General features: G+C 41.2%; 1 protein-coding gene across 5 annotated transcripts in view; it reads right to left on the bottom strand.

Moving 5' to 3' along the window:
• Rbm33 (RNA binding motif protein 33) overlaps positions 1 to 19338 on the bottom strand; it is a 98620-nt gene that overhangs the window by 19826 nt on the left and 59456 nt on the right. For all 5 annotated transcript variants that reach the window (XM_046455134.2, XM_058582857.1, XM_046455136.2 and 2 more), the window contains 5 exons: positions 14652 to 14784; positions 13661 to 14004; positions 11531 to 11890; positions 9590 to 9874; positions 5791 to 6447 (listed from right to left, as the gene is read on the bottom strand). In XM_046455134.2, the coding sequence (XP_046311090.1) occupies positions 5791 to 6447; positions 9590 to 9874; positions 11531 to 11890; positions 13661 to 14004; positions 14652 to 14784 (1779 nt within the window). The remainder of the gene's footprint in view (positions 1 to 5790; positions 6448 to 9589; positions 9875 to 11530; positions 11891 to 13660; positions 14005 to 14651; positions 14785 to 19338) is intronic.

The raw sequence follows: 19338 nt of genomic DNA, 5'->3' as shown, positions 1-19338 counted from the left end.
AAACAATTGTGAGAAAAATAAGTGTGTGTGTGTGTGTGTGTGTGTGTGTTTGTGTGTAAGAGCACAAGAGAGGTGAGGACGAAAGAAAACGCAAGCAGGCAATGGCTCAGGAAAAGGTGCACAGGAGCTCCTTGCACTACCCTTACAACTTCTCTCAAAGTGAAGCTGCGCCAACATCAACACAGCCAGCCAGAGAGACCAGGGGAGCAGGACACCTCCCTACAGAACACCTCCTGAGAAGGAGGGAGGGGAAGAGACCTACAAGTCCAGGCCAGTCCTCTAAAGCTAGCTCCCACAGATAAAGTGGGACCTTCTGTATGAGCTTTTGACAGCCTTTAAAAAATAAAATGTAAGAGAATCACAACCGGACAGCTGGATTTCCTGCTGGGGCATTCTCTGCTTCTCCCACTTCTCTGTGTGGCCCACAGAACAAAGGACTGTTTGCTTAATTTGCAGCCAAATTCCTAAAATTTCCATTGCTTTGATCAGAATAAAGCAGCTGATAAGTACTTGCTCTTATTTTCTTAATGAACACTACCTACAGTTACTCAGAATAACCCCCTCCCGCCCCACCCCCAAACTGAAAGTTAAGCACAGTGCTACTGAGTTGCCACTCATTTCACCCAACTACAGCCTCAGCTCTCTGTAGCAACCCTGGAAGGAGACCTGACCCCAGCTTCTGGTGAGCAGCTGGGGCTCATCAGGCCGCAGCAGCAAGGGCAAGCCTCCAGAAGATGGTCAAGATGCAAACACAGCAGAGACCAGCTACTTCCCAGAAGCTGAAGGCCCCTGCAGCAGACCTTCTTTCCCAGGACTAGTGATTGTTCTGATTCCTCCCTGGGTCTACTCTCCAAGGGTGGGTAAAGGCCGCCATAGTAAGCTCACATGAAGTAAACAGGTGATTCTTTTTATATTTGCTCTATTACTACTTGAACGGAGTTTTCGATTATGTATCAGTTATGACTAGAATAATGATTTAACAAGGCTTCTCTTTCAGTTTCTGAAGTTCATATTCTTCCACATAATCAGCATAGATTTTATACCAAATTTTCTGCAAAACAATAGGGTGCAACCATTATGTAAAGCATTTTTTAAAAAACTGTGCCAGTATTACTTTAAAAATCATATTTTATGGGCTGCAGTTGTGGCTCAGTGGCAGAGCACTCACCTAGCAAATGTAAGGTGCCAGGTTTGATCCTCAGCATCACATAAAAATAAATGAATAAAATAAAGGTATTGTGTCCAACTACAACTAAAAACAACAACAACAACAACAACAAAAACCAACTGTGTATCACTAAACTCTGTTTGGTGCAAGATTAGGAAGCAAGGAATACCTGCAAATATACATCAATGCGGTGGCTCTGATTTCGTGGTAATGAAATGAGCAAATAGAGACTATTCTATAATGCTAAGTCGTAAAAAGATAGCCATTCCAAATACAATTCTTTAAATAGAGTTATGTAAATAACGTTCGGGGGGGGGGGGCACATTAAATTTTATAAGCAGTATTTGCTGACATCTGACATAAGCAGCATCAATTTGTTCCTTTTGTAATCTCACCTATCAAATCCAGAAAGTAAAATGGGAAGAAGAAAAAAAAAATTCATATAAACAGTGCAGGATTAGTTTCATAGCAAAAGGCTCTCTTTCACTTTCTAAATCCTGCAATAATTTCTACTCCAAGTTTTAAATGGGATACTTGACCTGGTGTGATTCATATGCTCATCACCTCCTTCCTTGGGATGGTTGAATCAGCATGCAGGAGGAAGCCCTAGCCAGCAGCACCCACAGTCGGGGTGGCTCACTAATCATCAGGTCCTTCTTTCTGTACATCCTGCTCCAGTCAGTCACTACCAATTGGAGGGCATGGGCAAGCAAAATGGAACCTAATCACCAGCCTGGTTCCAGAAGCCTCCATCAACAATTTTCTAAGCCCTACTGCTTCACATTTACCAAAAACAAAACACCATCCTCAGACAGAAATGAGTGACACTATAAAAGAATGAGCAGGTAGAATAGGGAACTCTTTGGAATAAAGCCAGGGGCTGGAGAGCCACAGTGAAACTGAAGCTAGAGGCTTAGCCCTGCCACTGAGCTATATGGCCCTGAGCTGGTGATGTGACCTCCCTCAGACCCAGCTTTCTCGCCTATGGAACAGGAATGAACCTCTACCTCATAGATGTTGAGAGTACATGCTCAACATTAGATAGAAAGCAGCCACTGCTCCCATCCAGCTTGAAACCCCCGATTTCTACAAGTATTCTAAAAAGAAAACAATTTGTAAGTGCCTCTACCTGCAGGAAGCTTTCACGTATCAACTCCTCACAGCACCTTTATCAATCCCATTGGAGTCAGAAATGAAGTTCAGAGAAAAGAAAGAACTGTTCAGGGTCTCAAAGGAAGCAAAGAAAGACAACCATCCAAACATGAGTCTTTCTGCACCCAAAGCCATGTTGCTTTTATGTATCACATATCTAGGCTCAGGGGTCAATTCACGGTCTTCAAGGAGGAGTGTTCCAAGCTCGGTACCCTATGAAAATAGATCTCAGAAAGGCCAACACCAAGTATGATGCCAGCCCCTGCAGACATCATCATGACCATGCAGAGACACCAAGAAGTCATTTCTAGGAAACTCCTCTAAAGATGTTCCCTACGTCCAGAATGCAGAAAGCTGAACAAAGAGGACCCATATAAAAGATCAGAAATCATGTTATGACAGGGTGAATCAAAATCACCTTAAAGATGACATACCTAACAAAGGGCAGGAATACAAGCCCACTTCTTAAGACTCAGGTCCTTCCACCTTTCAAAAGCTCAGTTTAATAAACCCAAAGATAAATGGTTTGATTCTGAAAATTAGATAGGGAAATAAAAGAGAACTCTGTTTTGATTCACAATTGCCTCACAGGCATAAGGACTATGAGAAGCCTAATTAAGTTGTAAGATATTTCCAACTGAGCAATGTAGGAAGAATGGCAAAAAAATTCTGCTTTCACAAACACACATGAGCAATCCCGTGATATACTCAGACTGTGGTCATCCACGGGGGACAAGCTCTGGATGGCATCAGTCACACAGTCTCCTAACTGAGCTCAAGGAGGACTACGAGCAGGAGACTGATAACCAGAGAGAGACATTTCGTTAAATTCATTAGTGATGAAAAAGGTGAAGGAAACCCTTCAGGTTAGGGAAAAAGTAAATAAAACTGACTCTGGGGTACCTCTCTAGGAAACCTTATACACAAGATCCACAGCATAAGGAAAAGAAGTTAAGGGCTCATAACCAAACACGAGGGGTACACAGATCAACAAGAAAAGCTGCCATTAGCTAGCAGGGCATCCATAAGTCAAACCTGACAGCACTCATCTGTTTCCTTTTTTCACAGCCTGAAAAAACACACAATTAGCAACTAACCACAATTATGAATACATTCTCTTAAGAATGGTTCCCACCAACTTCCAAAAGGAAAAAACCAACCCAATAGCAGCATCACTAGGGAAATGCTATTCATCCTAGTTCAGAGAGATACAAGCAAGAGACACATCTGATCAGCCAAAAGTTGCCAACGTAATATACTGAAAGAGCTGTTGGAACTAATCCTGAGACTCGAACATGTCTGTAATTAACTAGCCATTTACAAACTGGAGAGGCAAATGAACAGTTATTCCCAAGTACTGGTTTGGCAGATAGCTATTTTCATGGAAAATTCTTTTGTTTTCCCCACTTATATAACATTAAATAGCATGGGGGCTGGGGTTGAGCATGCATGAGGCACTGAGTTCGATCCTCAGCACCACATAAAAATAAAATAAAGATATCATGTCCCCCCTAAAACTAAAAAATAAGTATTAAAAAAATTAGGTAGCATGATTTTGGAAAAAGATCTGATATAAAAAAATTTTTAACACTGCAGAAAAAGCAAAAATTTCAGTAGATAAAATTTCATGAAAGGTAGTATTTAAAAGCTTGTTTAAAAGCTGCTGAAGGTATAAAACTGACCCTCCTCCATTGCCATCCACCGAGACAGAGGGTGCAAGCAGCCCTTTCCACCTGCTGCCGTGACGGGGCACTGGCCGGTGTGGGAAGGCCTGTTCCCAGCAGCAGCCATGCCTCCACTCAGGTCTGCAATCCAAGAATGACGAGACTCTGATCAACACAGCAGTCTCATAAACAAGGCTCATATCTGAAAGGCCAAAGCCTCTGCGGAAACCAGCAGGCGCTTGGGTTCACATCTAGAGACAACTTCATATAGTAAAACAATATGATGTAACATCTTCTGATTATCAACATTTTGAATCCCGATAAATAGAGGTGAGAAAAAACAGACTCAAATAAAGCAAAATCTGGTTTCCTTATTGCATATTCTACATCCGAAATCTCTAACATATTAGTCTATAAAATTTTTCTTATAGCACATGGGTAAAAGTCGTATTTTTATTTGACAAACCTAGAAATAAAAGCACTGAAATTAATTAACTGGCCAACTAGTGAAGTGATCTGTTCCGGAGCCCAGGCCACTCCCAAGTGTAATGCCAAGCTGTGCGTTCCTTCACATTCCTAGGCAGCACCTTCTCCCAGAGCATCAGTTAGAGATGATTTTCCCTCCCAATGTGCATATTTTGCACTTTTAATACAGTGATTACTAGTGGGTTCACTCTAAAAGCTTGTTTACAGCCTTCCCATTTTTTCCTCAATGTGTATCAGCACTGTAGAGTACAACTTCTACATGGACCACAGAATTTGCTAAATTCGCCGTAATTAAAGCCACAGGTGCAAGTTTCCTACTACATGAGGATCATGTGGCAGAATAAAAAAGCAGGAACTCTATTCATCACCTCTTTCCTGGGGAACCTTCTATAACGAGAATCTATCTTCAGTAGCTCATTACTTCAAAGAGCTGAAATTATCCAAACTGCAGTAAAACTGCAATTCCTGTGCCTTACTGAAAATGATCTGAAATGGACACTGTTCAAAAGTAAAAGAAAGAGCAGGGGATGTAGCTTGAGTGGTAGAGTGCTTGCCTAGCACCCACGAGGCATTGTTTGTGACCCCCAGTACTGCAAATAAATAAACAAACAATTAAATAAAGCAAGGGCATGCTCTACTTTTGAAAGCACATGGTAAGAACATACATGATTAATTTAGAACTATAACTACTTTAAAAAAGAAGTATGGAGAAAGCCAGGCAGAGTGGTACAAGCCTGTAATCCCAGAGCCTGGGGGTGCAGGAGGATCACAAATTTGAGGCCAGTCTCAGCAATTTGGCAAGACCCTGCCTAAAAAACAGGGATAGGGGAAAATGTGTCTTGAAAATAGAAAAACAGGTATGAATGTCAGTCCAATGGTGCTTAAAAGTGGACAAGTACACATGCTGGTTGCCCTCTCCACCCACAGCTGCTCACTGAAGCTCAAGCTACACACAGCCAAGCATTTGCTTTGTGTAAAGGAAATTTTATTTCACAACAAACTTGATGCATCAAGTTTGTTCAATTTGTTATCACAAATTTATAACAATTTGTTATCACAAATTATCTACAAAAAGAAGCTAAACCTAAGAAATGTGTAATTGTGGGATGCCACCCTGGTCTTCATTAAATTGACTCAAGAGATAATTTAAACAATTCAAATGGGTCCCAGATAGAAGCAGTATTTAAACAATTCTTAAGCCAACTTCCAGTGGTAAAGGCTGGTCTATATGATTCCAACAGTGGCAATTTTTATCTCTGAAAATCATGACCTTATAGAAGAAACAGATTCAAAAGCATCTGTAAAACTCTGTCAACTTACCCCTCCTGACAACTTAATCACCCTGACCTTGGAGCTGACATGTGGCCCATCTCCACCACCTCCACTGTTGGTCCGGTGCATGACAGTCCTCTTCACACCAGGCTTCATGTCCTGAGGCCGGCCCTGGAGGGACACTGGGCGAGCTGCCTGTGGAGGGGGTGTGGGCTCCTCCACCTCCACAGGTTTGACCTGGACCACCTTGTGCAGAGGCTGCATCTGACTCTGAGGTACTGCTTTGGCGGGCCTCACGTGTTTCAGTGGTTTCATCTGCTGTCCTTGATACTGCATGTTAGCACCAGATGGTACAAAGTTTGATGTTTTAGGCTGAGCATTTGAAATGGTGACATCCTGGTTTTTAATAAGAAGTCTGTTTTTCACATTCTGCCTGCCCTGTGCACCTGGAAAAGGTAGCAGCGGGTTACCATTAGTGGGAGAGGGTGCAGCCGCCTGCTCCTCTTGCTCCACAGGGGCTTGCGGGGCATAGAGCTGCTGCTGTTGCTGCTGCTGCTGTGCAAGTCTTTCCAGCAACTCCTTCTTCCTGGCACCAGCCTGCTGCTGCCGACGTAACTCCTTTTGTTTCAGAATTTCTTCCCTTAGGCGTTTCTGCTCCTCTATCTTTAAGCGATATAACCTTGTTTCTTCATCTTCATCAGGAAACTAAAATGGAAATACCCAGAGTTTACTCTTCTGTATAAAGCAAGGCAACCATCCCATCTATTTCAACTAAGAAGATGCATTTTCTGAAAATCTTTCAATTTAGTGTCTGAAAGAAGGCATTCAAAATCTGCTTAAAGACTAAGTATAATTCCCTCCTCTGGGGAGGGCGGGGGGAAATTACACAGCTAAAGCTAATTTGGAAAATCTTATCAGAATATTAAAAACTGAAATAATGTGAATTTCCACTCATTTACAAGTTTGAAACCAATTAAACTATTCATTTAAGATATCAAAATATGTTTTGAATGGGAATGGCAACAGGAGGGAGGCCCTGCCATCACCCGGCTTTTATCTGGCTCTTCCCTGACAAACCAACAAAAGGTGGGGTGTAAATGACCTGAAAGGGCCTGATTAGAACTATTGATTTTTCGTACAGAATTTTCAGCCTGATCTCAAACTCATTTGTCACAGAATAATTGGTTATAATGAACAGCACAAGTCAATCTCTCTGACCTTGAACTCATGCACCCTCCTCAGAATCAAAATGTCGCCAATTGCAGTATTGGAATATTAATGGTATATAAGGAATCCCTTAAATATGCCAACCTGAAACCATTCCGAAAGCCTATCAAAAAAATCGTTTGAAAAAGTCCAGTAACTTTCATAAATGGCATTCAATGAGGAAAGCCTACAAAAAGTTAAGCATTTTACAAACCTAATGGTATTCTATAAAAACTACCCATTCCCACGGATCCTTTATAAAAAGAGTCCTAGTGTTCAATCTATCTGGGATCCCCCTATTATCAAGCTCATCTACCCTGAATAAACCTGAAGGATCAGGAAAGTAAAAACAAGAATGCAGAGGAGTTGGCTAGTGCCTTGGAGCCTCATGCAGGGCACGTTCCCTCAAAGGCAATTCTGACAGCTGGGTTTTCTCATCTCAAAGTAAGTCTAGGACAGATTTTAAACAGGAAATGAGGGTCAGTAAGGGTCTGCTACCAGGTAGGCACGCAGAGCAAGAAGTAATGCCAGGGGAAGCCAGAAAGCCAGGTGAAGAGCAGAGGGTGCAGGCAGCAAGCGAGGAGGGAACTATAGACACACTGACAGGACCCCAATGTACCATTCGGAACACAGGGAAATTACTACTCATTAGCGTATGTCCCCACACAATCAAGAGTCACAGGCCGTGTTCAGGAATACAGACAGCAGGACTTGAGAAAGACTTCCATCGACAATCATCCTTCATTGTATCATCATTAACTGGGAGTGTGAAATAATACACCACATTTGGCTAAGCAAAGACAATATTTCTTCTAAAAAGTAAAAATAGAATGTATAGTCCCGGTGAGGTACACAGAATATTAAAATAACAAATTAGGACATTCAGCTTATACCATGGTGACCTGTAAGTTCCAAGTCACTTCCACAAATGATGTGTTTAAAAGCAACCACAGAGGGCTGGGGTTGTGGCTCAGTGGTAGAGTGCTCATCTGTCATATGTGAGGCCCTGGGTTCGATCCTCAGCACTACATATAAATAAATAAAAATAAAGGTATTGTGTCCACCTACAACTAAAAAAGAAATATTAAAAAAACTAAAAATGTAACTACAGAACTCTTGAGCCCTCTACCTCACCCAATGTGCACAAAAGGAGCACACAGCAGGGGGCTGGTAGCGGTGTGTCCAGAAGGTCCCTTTCTCATGTCATGCAGACACTGTCACTGTACAAGAAAAGAAGCATGTGTGTGGTTTTATTTTTCAGAACCAAATCAGTGCACAAATACCAGCCAGGAACCAGCTATGTAAATTAAAGGCACTATCAAAATTTTGGGAAAGAATTCTTTATAAACCACTCCAATCCTGCTTGTTAATCTACAATAATTTTTATATATTAATTATAACACCAAGAGTCACCCTAGATCTAATTAGAGCTTATTAAACAGTAACTCAATATTTTGACTTTTCACTTACAATTCTGGTTTGGCAACATTACAACTGCTAGAGGAATTATTGGAAGAAAATTTGATAGAAAAAAAATTAACTAATTAAAAGATAAAACCAGTGCCAGTTGGTTTTTATAAAATTTTAAGAAATCATAACTTACCTAAATTTTTACCTAAGGAAAACAGTTTATGCCATCATTACTATAGTAGAGGTAATTAATCCACCATGCTACTTCATTACATTCTTCATAAATGTGATTAATACTGATAAAACTTCCATGTTTTTGTCTCTTACCAAGTCCCAGGTGCATACTCTGGCTTGTTTTATCCTCATTTAACAGGGAAGAAAGTTGAGGCGTATGGGAAGTGAGGACCTCAAATTACAAGTCATGTAAAATACTGACCTGCATTTATTATTTATACTTACAACCTCCTATACCTGTTTTAAAATTATCAACTACACGTGTAACTATATTCTAAATAAACCAAACTCCTCCGAATCTTGAAGATCAATAGTACAAGTGGTCCTATCTAGGATAGAATGTGAAACTGAAAAACAGCCACCCAAACCTAACAGTGCACGTCAAGGGGCAGCAGGCTGTGCTGGGCCCACAGTCCAAACCTGGTCCTGACCTGGTTTTCTAAGGAATGTTTTTCTGGAACACAGGCACATCCACTCTTTGGAGAACTGTTTTTAAACTGCCTTTGTGCTGAAATGGCAGAGTTGAGTAATGATGACAGTGTGTACTATACAGCCTAAAATATTTATAGAATATTTGTGCACTTTAAAGAAAACACTGGTGAGCCCTAGTATAAGTTGACTCTATATAATCAATGACAAATGTACAAATACAAGAAGTCTAATATTGTAAGCCAGGGAGAATAAAAGTGTTTCTTCTCTGAACATGCTAGTAGGCTTCAAAGAAGGATCCAGCAGGCAGAGGACAAGAAGCTGGGAAGATTTTGTGACTAACACTCTGGATGAGTGAATGAGCTGATTACACAGCTTCCTCTTTGACCAAGTATTTTTTTTTTTTAATATTTATTTTTTAGTTGTAGGTGGATACTATACCTTTATTTCACTTTTATGTGGTGATGAGGATTGAACCCAGTGCCTCACGCATGCCAGGTGAGCATTCTACTTCTGAGCCACAACCCCAGCCCTGACCAAGTATTTTTTAATAAGGAAAATGTCCCACCTCTGTTTCTGGTTTTGCTTCTTCCTTAGTTTGAGCCACAGGGCTCACTGGCTTGACTTTTGCTTCTGTCTTCGCCTGTGAGTTCCTGGAAGCCACCACAGCCCTTGCAGGTGGGGACGTGCTGATCGGCTTCACCTGAGCTGCAGGCGTGGAGGAGCAGCGACTACTACTCATTTCTATTACGTGTGATGGCGCGATGGGTAACTCGCGCAAATTACTGTTTCTGGGAGCAGTGGGCTGCATCTGCTGCATGGGCCGCTTGGTTACATTCTGAGATGCTGCATTCTATCGCAAGAAGAAACAGACTCTGATTACAACTGGAAATGTGGCTGAAGGACACAAAAAGGCACATGACTCAGTGCAAACATGACAGGGCATCCTCATCGGTAACAGGCATCTCTTCTGGCCAGTTATTTTCCCCCATGCACGAAGGCAGCTCAGCCTCTGATGCCAAGGGCTCACACTGCCCAAGGCAGCCTACGTGCCCACAGACTAACAGCCTCCTGCTTAGTGTAGAAACCACACCAAGTGATGTGGCTTGCAGCTTCAGTATGGAGGGCCAGCATTTTCAACACAACTCTTTCAAGCACTTTGTCTGCCTCAAGTAATCCTCAAGGAAACCATTTCTACTAAGTCACCAAAATGTAATGTGGAACAGGGAAGGAATCAAGTATTTAGTCAAAGTCCTTGACAAAGAAATGTGTGGGAGTTTCCCACAAATGAATATAAGTTCCCTGAAGGCAGAGATCTGTCTCTTCTGTTCATCACTGTATTCCCAGGCACCTGAGAAGTCCCTGGTGGCAGGATAGTTACATTTTTCCTGAATTCATTTACTTATCTGTTTACAGCCCAAAGAGGCAATCTGTGCATCAAAATTAAGTCACTGATCAAGGTAAAATGACCAACACCCAAAAGTATTTTCTAAAGTTATATGCCTTTTAATTAACATCTATTACCACAGAAATACCTAGATACAGAAGATGCTGAAGCCAATATTAAAATCTACTAAGTCCCAAGTTTTCAAATCTGCAAATATTTCAATGACACAGGTATATTAAAATAGGTTGAAAACCATAACCATAGAGGTCACCACTAAGAACAGAACTGCAGAGAGTCCTAGAAATAAGACACCAGGACAATAGATCAGACATCCTTTATAGATAATTAAGCCACCCTATAAATAGGACACTGAGCAAACATTACATAAAATACAAAGAAGTGACTTCCATGATCTCTTCAACAATTACTTTTGGTCAAATGAAGGGTTACATTATAATTTTTTGACAGTGTGTTTTCGGTTTCCCATGACGTGGCCGGTTTACATGCCGCCGTCCAGGCAGAGCACTCACATGGGTATGCAGGATGCAACAGGCTTTGTCCCAGTGTCCTATTTATAGGACAGCTCTTTTCCACCACTGATAATATGAAATGCATGCCTTCTTAGAAAAATGACAATCTAGTTCTAAAAAATATTTAGTGAGAACATTTCTTCTATTACTTACCAGTTACATACATATGATTTTACTTAGAAGTGACTTTTGCAATAAAGTTCATGCCATTCTCAAAATAAATTTTAAAATATTTTTCAATCATTCGTCTATTACTTATCTCAAAAAAATAGATGCCTAAAAACAATTATTTCAAAGTTACCGTAAGTGGTGCATCTATTGCTCAATTTGTGTTTTCATAACTGTCCCACATCTGGGACGATGGGACAAAAATCAGTTAACACACTCTTTAAGGTGTATAAAAGGGATAAGTCATTAATTTCTGTATTCAAGAAAACAATTTCCTAAGTGTTCACTTCAGAAAAATGTATGACATACTTGTTAATTTAAATCAGAACTGGAAAATAACCTAACTCAACAATTATGCCTCTTGAGTTCTCAAAGTCAAAAAATACCCTAGGAGGCCTCAGTGAAGACGCCATTGGATACTCACGTGCCGCAGCCCCTGGCGTGGGGGACACTGCATCCGGCTGCTGCTGGGTTGAGGCTGAGCAGTCTGCACATGGGGCCTGAACTGAGGCTGAGACATGGGCATCAGAGGAGGCGGAGGGGCAGGAAGGTGGTGGTGATGCTGGTGCTGCTGCGGCTGGTGCTGTGGCTGGTGCTGGGGAGGCGGCTGGTGCTGGGGAGGCGGCTGGTGAGGAGGCTGGAGCTGGGGCTGGAGCGGGGGCTGGTGCTGGGGCTGGTGCTGATGGTGCTGGGGCTGGTGCTGATGGTGCTGGGGCTGTTGCTGGGGCTGCTGCTGCTGGGGCTGGGGCTGATGAGGAGGCGGCAATGGAGGATGCAATGGCCCCTTCCAGTTCAAGACAAGGAGAAACAGCAATTCACAAACAGATAAACGAGCTACACCCAATTCAACTGTCCTCTTAAAAATCCCGTCTTGAGAAACAAACTTTACATGGTGCCAAGGCTTTACTTTGGCTTTGTTGGGAAGGTAATGCTATCTTCTAAGTGCAATAATGATCAACAGCTACTATCGTAACAGCTAAATGTACTTTTGCCCTAAATCCTTTCTACCAAGAATTCCAAGAATTTATGTGAAGGAAATAACTAAGGATGCAAGCAAACACAGAACCTCCAATATGATACTAAAGTTCTGAAACCAACAGAAGCGGGCAAAATCAGCATCAGTGTAAAAGGCAGCTTTGTGCACCAAGGTCACGTGCAGTAGTGAAAGACGATTCACTGAAGTGCAATGGGAGCTGGGAGGAAAGCACAGGGATGAGGACACACTGCTTCAAAAAAACTGAAAAAAAAAAAAAAAAAAAACGTATATGTATACATGAAAATGTTCATGACGCCAGGTGCAACGGGCCCACACCTGTAATCCCAGCAACTCACGAGGCTGAGGCAAAGATCGCAAGTTCAAGGCCAGCCTGTGCAACTTAGAGAAACCCTATCTCAAAATAAAATATAAAAAGGACTGGGGTGTAGCTCAGAGGCAGAGTACCCTTTGGGTTCAACACTCAGTACCAGAAAAAAAAAAAAAAAAAAAGGAAATGTTCATGACAGCCGTTTCTGAGAAACAGGATTGTTTAATTTCCTTTACTCAAACTTATCTATATTCTAATATTTCTGCAATAGAGAAGAATTAATTATATTTTTTCATTAAAATAAAAATTTAAAAACCACCTCAACCTCTGTTAACACCTTAGATAACAATCACTTTCCTCTTGGCTTAGACATATACCCTCTGTTTCTAAGTGGTTAACTCAGGTGGACCATCACTGTATGTTCTAATGATAAACACAAAATCCAAGAAGAAATCACAGGATAAGAAAGATGCCACAAATACTTCCACCAGCCCAGGAAACACCTACCAGCAGAGGGCATATGAGATTGCCAAACACTGAGTCAACACCAACACTGTTTTCTTCCCAAGGGGTTTTTCCCACTATCTAGTATGGGAACATAATTTTACAAAGCACTTTATTTACACTGGTAAATCTTTCAAGACATCTTATAAAGATGACCAACTGTATTATCAAAACATGTCCTAATTTTATTGAAGAACATCTTTTAAGAACTCCTAACAGGGGCAGGGGTTGTGGCTCAAGCGGTAGTGCGCTCGCCTGGCATGCGTGTGGCCCGGGTTCAATCCTCAGCACCACATACAAACAAAGATGTCGTGTCTGCCAAAAACTAAAACATAAATATTAAAAATTCTCTCTCTCTCTCTCTTACAAAAAAAAAAAAAAAGTCATTTAAAAATAAAATAAAAACTCCTAACAGTAGGGCTGGGGTTGTGGCTCAGCGGTAGAGCGCTCGCCTAGCATGTGTGAGACCCGGGTTCGATCCTCAGCACCACATAAAAATAAATAAACAAAATAAAGATATTTAAAAAAAAAAAACTCCTAATAGTGACATTTCCGACTCCCCCCAAATGACACATTTTTCCATTTCTCCTAGTATTTCAGGAGATAGCAGTATCATCAAGAGAGTTTAGTAAATAGTACATTTAACACTAACAACCTTACTCTTTAAAGACTACAGTGAAAATGTGAAACAGCACTCCTCCCCTGCAGCATAGACTGGTTGCCCCAAGGTTGGCCCATGTGCATACCTGAAGGTTTGGCTGGGCGTGCGTGGGCAGGAACGGCTGTCCTGGGCCAGGCAGGAAGGGCTGTCTAGGAGGAATGAAAGGCCGGGTGGCTGCTGACCCTGGCTGGCTAAAGTGCAGGATCCCCACTGGACCTGGGGGCTGCAGGGCTGGTCTTACGGGCCTCTCTCTCGGGAACACTGGCTGCTGTCCTTGCTGATTAAACGCTGGTCCGGGCTGAGTGAATGGTAAGGGACTTTGAGCAGGAACAGGATGGCTGCTGTTCAGAAGTGTGGGTGGAGGCGGTGGTGGAGGGGGACTTCGCTGCTCCAAGAAAAGATGACTGGGGAACCGTGGTTCACCTGAAACTGAATAAGGAGTACAACACCACCTTCAGGTCAAACGGATCATGCACTTCTCAGAAGACCAGTTTTATGAACTTTCTTACCCTGGGACAAAAATGACAAATAGTGACAGAGTATGAACATTTAGAAAGAATTCTAGATCTTGCCTCTTTTTTTTTTTTTTTTTTTTTTTTGCGGGGGGTGGTGGTGGGGTACTGGGGATTGAACTCAGGGGCACTCGACCACTGATCCACATCCCCGGCTCTATTTCGTATTTTATTTAGAGACAGGGTCTCACTGAGTTGTTCAGTACCTCACTTTTGCTGAGGCTGACTTTGAACTCGCAAGCCTCCCCCTTCAGCCTCCCAAGCCACTGGGGTTAAAGGCGTGAACCACGGCACCTGGCTAGTTTTTGCTTCTTATTGCTGGATTGCTTTGTGGGTCATTTTCTATGAACACTTTCCTTCTTTGAGTGAGATTTTCACATTTCGGATACCCAATACTGTCTGATTGTAACGTCTGAAATGGCAGGCACAGCTGCCACAGCTTAAAGGCCTGTGGCTCTAACAACCGCCCACTAGGGGTGAAGGTTGGTTTTAATAGTGACTGTTCAATTGCATCATCAATGACGCCTCCATCATGTCCCAGCGCCAGCCAGCACTCCTGTGTACCTCCCAAGAAGAAAGGGTCTCGCTCCTGGGGTGGGGGTGGAGCTCTCCACTGGTCCTGGAGAGGAAGTCGTGGGGGCTGGCTGAAACTGTTGGGAACAGGTCCAGGTGTGTGCTGTGGGAATTCCGGAGGGCCCTAAAGAAAACAATGAGGAAAAAGTGAAAGACAGAAAAACATCCTGTAATCTTCGGAAATGTATACAGTTCCAAGCTTTCCTTTGGAACTGACAACTAATTTATCTCCAGGGGTCAGCCTGCTTCTGTGTGTGTATATGTGTGTGTGTATGTAGGCATACAGAAATATCAATACACACACACACACACATATATAAATGACATGTTACAAAGTAAGTGATTCTACTATAATGCAACAGTCAAAAATGAAAACTGGGTGCAATGGCCACGCCTGTAATCCCAGATACTTGGGAGGCTGAGGCAGGAGGATTGCAAGTTCAAGCACAGTCTCCACAACATAGCAAAACCCCGTCTCAAATTATAAAAAAACCAAAAAGGGCTGGGAATGTGTGGTTCAGTGCTAAAGCACCCCTGGGTTTAATCCCCAGTACAAAAAAAAGGCATCAAAAAATTAATTCAAGATTTTAATATTATTATAGCACTACAGAATATTATTCTTCAGCTTACTGAAATTCATGCAATTATTGACCTTCTTTCCCATTAACCCAAAAGACTAAATGTCTACTTTGGACATTCATGACATTTATCTTCTCAAAGATGCCATTTTCTGCTATCTATTTAACACAACCGTAAGCGACAGTTATGAAGCTGCTTTACTTCAAAAAAAGAAAAGAAATTCAATTTGTACCATAACAAAAGTCCACAGTCTCTAATATAACAGAAAAACATGCATGTTAAGAAGTCAAATTATAACAACAGAAAGTATTATGCAATCGGATTCCTTTGGATAAAAAATTCAAACAAGTTCTTACAGATTAACATTTTCAATAACTACATGCTACCACAGAAAGAGACAAAGCAAAAGTACTTAATATTTCTTAACTTTTAGAAACCATGCTTCCTTCTCATGAATTTAAAAATCAAATGCCTTGTCTGCCACTTACTACCGACAAAATTAATGGTTCCCCATGTCCTAGGTGTGTAACAGAGGACATAACTCTTTCAGATGCCACACCCCTCCCACCCCCTTAAAAGCCCGCCTGACCCTACTCAACCTGAGGCACTGCAAGAACATGCAGCAACAACCATACACTCCCAGATGACTGCCAGCTAACTAAGAAGTCGGGGTTAGAACAAAATTATGACATCTTAATGAAACCACAAATATTAGAAACTTATTTATTTATTTTTGGTACTGGGGATTGAACCCAGGGGTGCTTAACCATGAGCCACATCCCCGTCTCTTTATTTTTTGAGACAGAGCCTCACTAAGTTGTTTAGGGCCTCACTAACCTGCTGAGGCTAACCTCGAACTTGAGATCCTCCTGCCTCAGCCTCCCAAGTCACTAGGATTATAGGCAAGTGACACTGTGCTTAAAAGAAGGGGAAGAGAAAGGTCCAAAGCTCAAATTCTTGCAGCTTTTTTTTTTTACTACTTTAGGTGACGTGGAGGAAACCCTCACTGTGCCAAAGTCTAAACTGGGGCATAACTTCTCACTCTAAGGTACTACCTAACAGCAAATCTTAGGAGGAATGGGAGGCTAAAAAGTGGAAATACATATCAAAAAACACACACTAAAATGTTTTTTTTACCAGTAATAAATGCATGCATTTTACCATAATATTAATTTTAGACTTCACTGCTAATGATGCTTTAGTTCATCATTCTTTAATATTTCCACTTAGATAAGATGCTAGAAAAAGTGTTCCTAACAACATGGGTTTATCAAGCAGTTACATATTCAATATGCATGAAGAGTTTCAATGGATCTGGCTACTTTTTTTCATGGACAAATTCTTACCTTCCATTTAAAAATATTTTCACTTTTAATGTGAAATCTATGGTATGCATGTGCTCCTATCTACCAAAACCAATACTGCACTTCATAGGAACTTAAATGTTCTATGTATGAAATACAGCAGGAGTACTCCGTCTTTACTTTTGCATTTCAACATTATTCTGAGCATCCCTAATTCAAAATTCAGAAACTTTTTTGATATTTAAAACTCTTTGAGCCATCAACACTCAACTTTACAGATTTCAGAACAATTTCAGATTTCAAATTTTTGCACTGGGGATGCTCAATGAACAAAGTCCACAATAAACATTCCAAAATCTGAAAAAATGAAATCTAAAACACTCTGGTTCAACCATCTCAGATAAGAGATCCTCATCTGCACAAACACTTCTAAACGTGTTTTAACATAATCTTCAGAACTTTCTGGATGACAACAAATCAGTAATCAAAGGTTCTGTGTTATTTAAAAAATATGATTAAATGTTGTTTCTTGGTGTGACACAGACCTCTGGATTGTGGAGAGGTTTGCTGATTGCACTGACTCCAATACAAACAAACAACTGTGGCCCTGAGTAAAAACTCTCTTCTGTGAAACAGACTGTTCTCTTAAATTGTGTGCATGTATGCTCGACTAGATTTCTTTCCAGGAAGGGGGCAAAAGTGAGGCTTCAAACAGATAAATACAACAGAAACAAATACGATTCACCAAAACAATTTCTGTTGGGAAATGGGAAACGCACGGAGCTGCTAGAAAGGCAGCACCCAGCCAGACAGAAGCCAGTCTCTGTTAAAGGAGTCCCTGTTATGAGTGAAGGACACACTGTTAACACACTTTTAAAATCAGAGGAATTTAAATGAAAAACATGTTTTTATGAAGTTTTAGCTTAAAACAGGAAAACTAGCACCTATCCAAAATCACACGAAAAACCATTTCCAACCTTTAAAGTGTCATGATAAACAACTACTCTCTTCCAACCATCTCCCAGGACCACAAGTCCTAATAGTCATGAGCTGGGGCCAGTGAGCCACGGGAACAGCTTCTCTCCCCACTGTCAAGCAGTCCTCAGAGAAGCAGCACCCATCAACCAGGACAGCCTTTGCAGCAGCTAGTGATGCAGCTCTGACACCTTGCAGGGTTTAGAGTTAAAAGTGACCAGTCCAAGGTCTACCATCAATGAATGACAGCTCAGGACAAGACCTTGTACTTTCAGACTCTTTTCAGTGCTCTGCTGATACAGTGAGTCTTCAAGTAATGCCACAGAACCCAGTTTCTGAAGCCAATGTCCACCACAAAGAGCATCTCCTGACGGGATCCCTCCCTCCTTTAGCAATATCTCACATGCCACAGGTGGTAAAGAACAATAAATCATACAAATTTCTTCTAGCAAATGCAAAATTAATTTTAAGACTGTTAGTTGTGACTACTTCATTTAACAGAACTTTTTAATACTAATGCCATTCTACCTTTTGAAATAAAATACTTCAATCCTTTCAAATAATTCGCTTTTCTTTATATCCCTTTAAAACGCCAAGGTAAGGAATTATCACTCTCCCCCACATAATTCTTAAGCAGACCATACTTCCCTTTTTTGCATCTCTTGTTAATTACATGATGCTATCTATATTAATCCTATTCAGGAAGAACTGATAACTTCAGTTACAAAAATAAAGAGGAAACTTTGCATAAATTGCTCGGCACAAAGTTAATCATACAAAGCCAAGAATATAAAGGCTCTAACAGCTATGATGTGACTTATCAGCTTCCCTAAAAGGGTCAGTCTGTATATTTTAATACGACTAATTAAATACCTTAACAATGTCATTGAAACTTCATGAATCTCAATAAATTACAACCTTCCTCTATGTTTTCATTTATTAATCTCACTTAAAATGCAAAGAACTACGTAAGAAATCAATTGACACTTAAGAAGACCTCTCAGTTAATTCTGATTAAATGGGTTAAATGTGAAGAATAAAGACCACTAGTGACCCCTCACATAATTAAAATTACAACCCTCTATCACAATATGTTAATCCTCTTATCTCAGCATTCTCCATAATTTTTTTTTTTCTTTTGGGTTGTGCCTGGTTTAAATACCTACATTCATTTTCCTGGAAGATAATTTCATCTTTAGAGACACACACTTAATGTTTTGAAGAAGGACATATCCAATGCCAAGTACCAGATTTCATGTGGCGGGCGGGGGAGTGGGTGGATGGGGACCTCATGATTTAAATACATGAAGACAATGTTACTGGTTGAAAGAGGAGACCAGAGCACTCACTACAAGTCAAGAAGCTTTTCTGTAGTACAAAATATCACTTCTGCCAAAGCTACTAAAGATCACTCACATTCCTTCACAAAATGCGAAGCCCTACATTCCTACAATGTCCCAACATGCTCCTCACAACAGGCCCACTTAGCAGATCTCCCACATGGCGTGAGTGTTAGTCAGTCTGATCCAGTTTCTTGATTTTTTCCCTTAGTTTATTGAAGTTCATTTTAGTACTCAGGCAGAGGGTACAGCATAAAAGAGAGCCTTGGTTCCAACTCTATCCCCTGGAATTATATGAACCGAAGCAATCTGTTTTCCTATGACTCAGCTTCTCAATCTGTGAAATGGGTAAAATAACAACCACTCTGCTTCATAAGGCTGCTGAACACAAGCCCTGCACAACATCTGAAACACAGTGGTCACTCCATCATCTTTACATGTATCATGGATCTTCACTGATACATGGTTCAGGAAACCTGC

Source organism: Marmota monax, unplaced genomic scaffold, assembly GCF_021218885.2.
Source record: "Marmota monax isolate L192 unplaced genomic scaffold, Marmota_monax_Labrador192_F-V1.1 WCK01_AAM20220418_F8-fsc00226, whole genome shotgun sequence".
Taxonomy (NCBI): Eukaryota; Metazoa; Chordata; class Mammalia; order Rodentia; family Sciuridae; genus Marmota; species Marmota monax.
The sequence above is the reverse complement of the archived record's forward strand: the minus strand, read 5'-3'. Positions and strand labels throughout refer to the sequence as shown.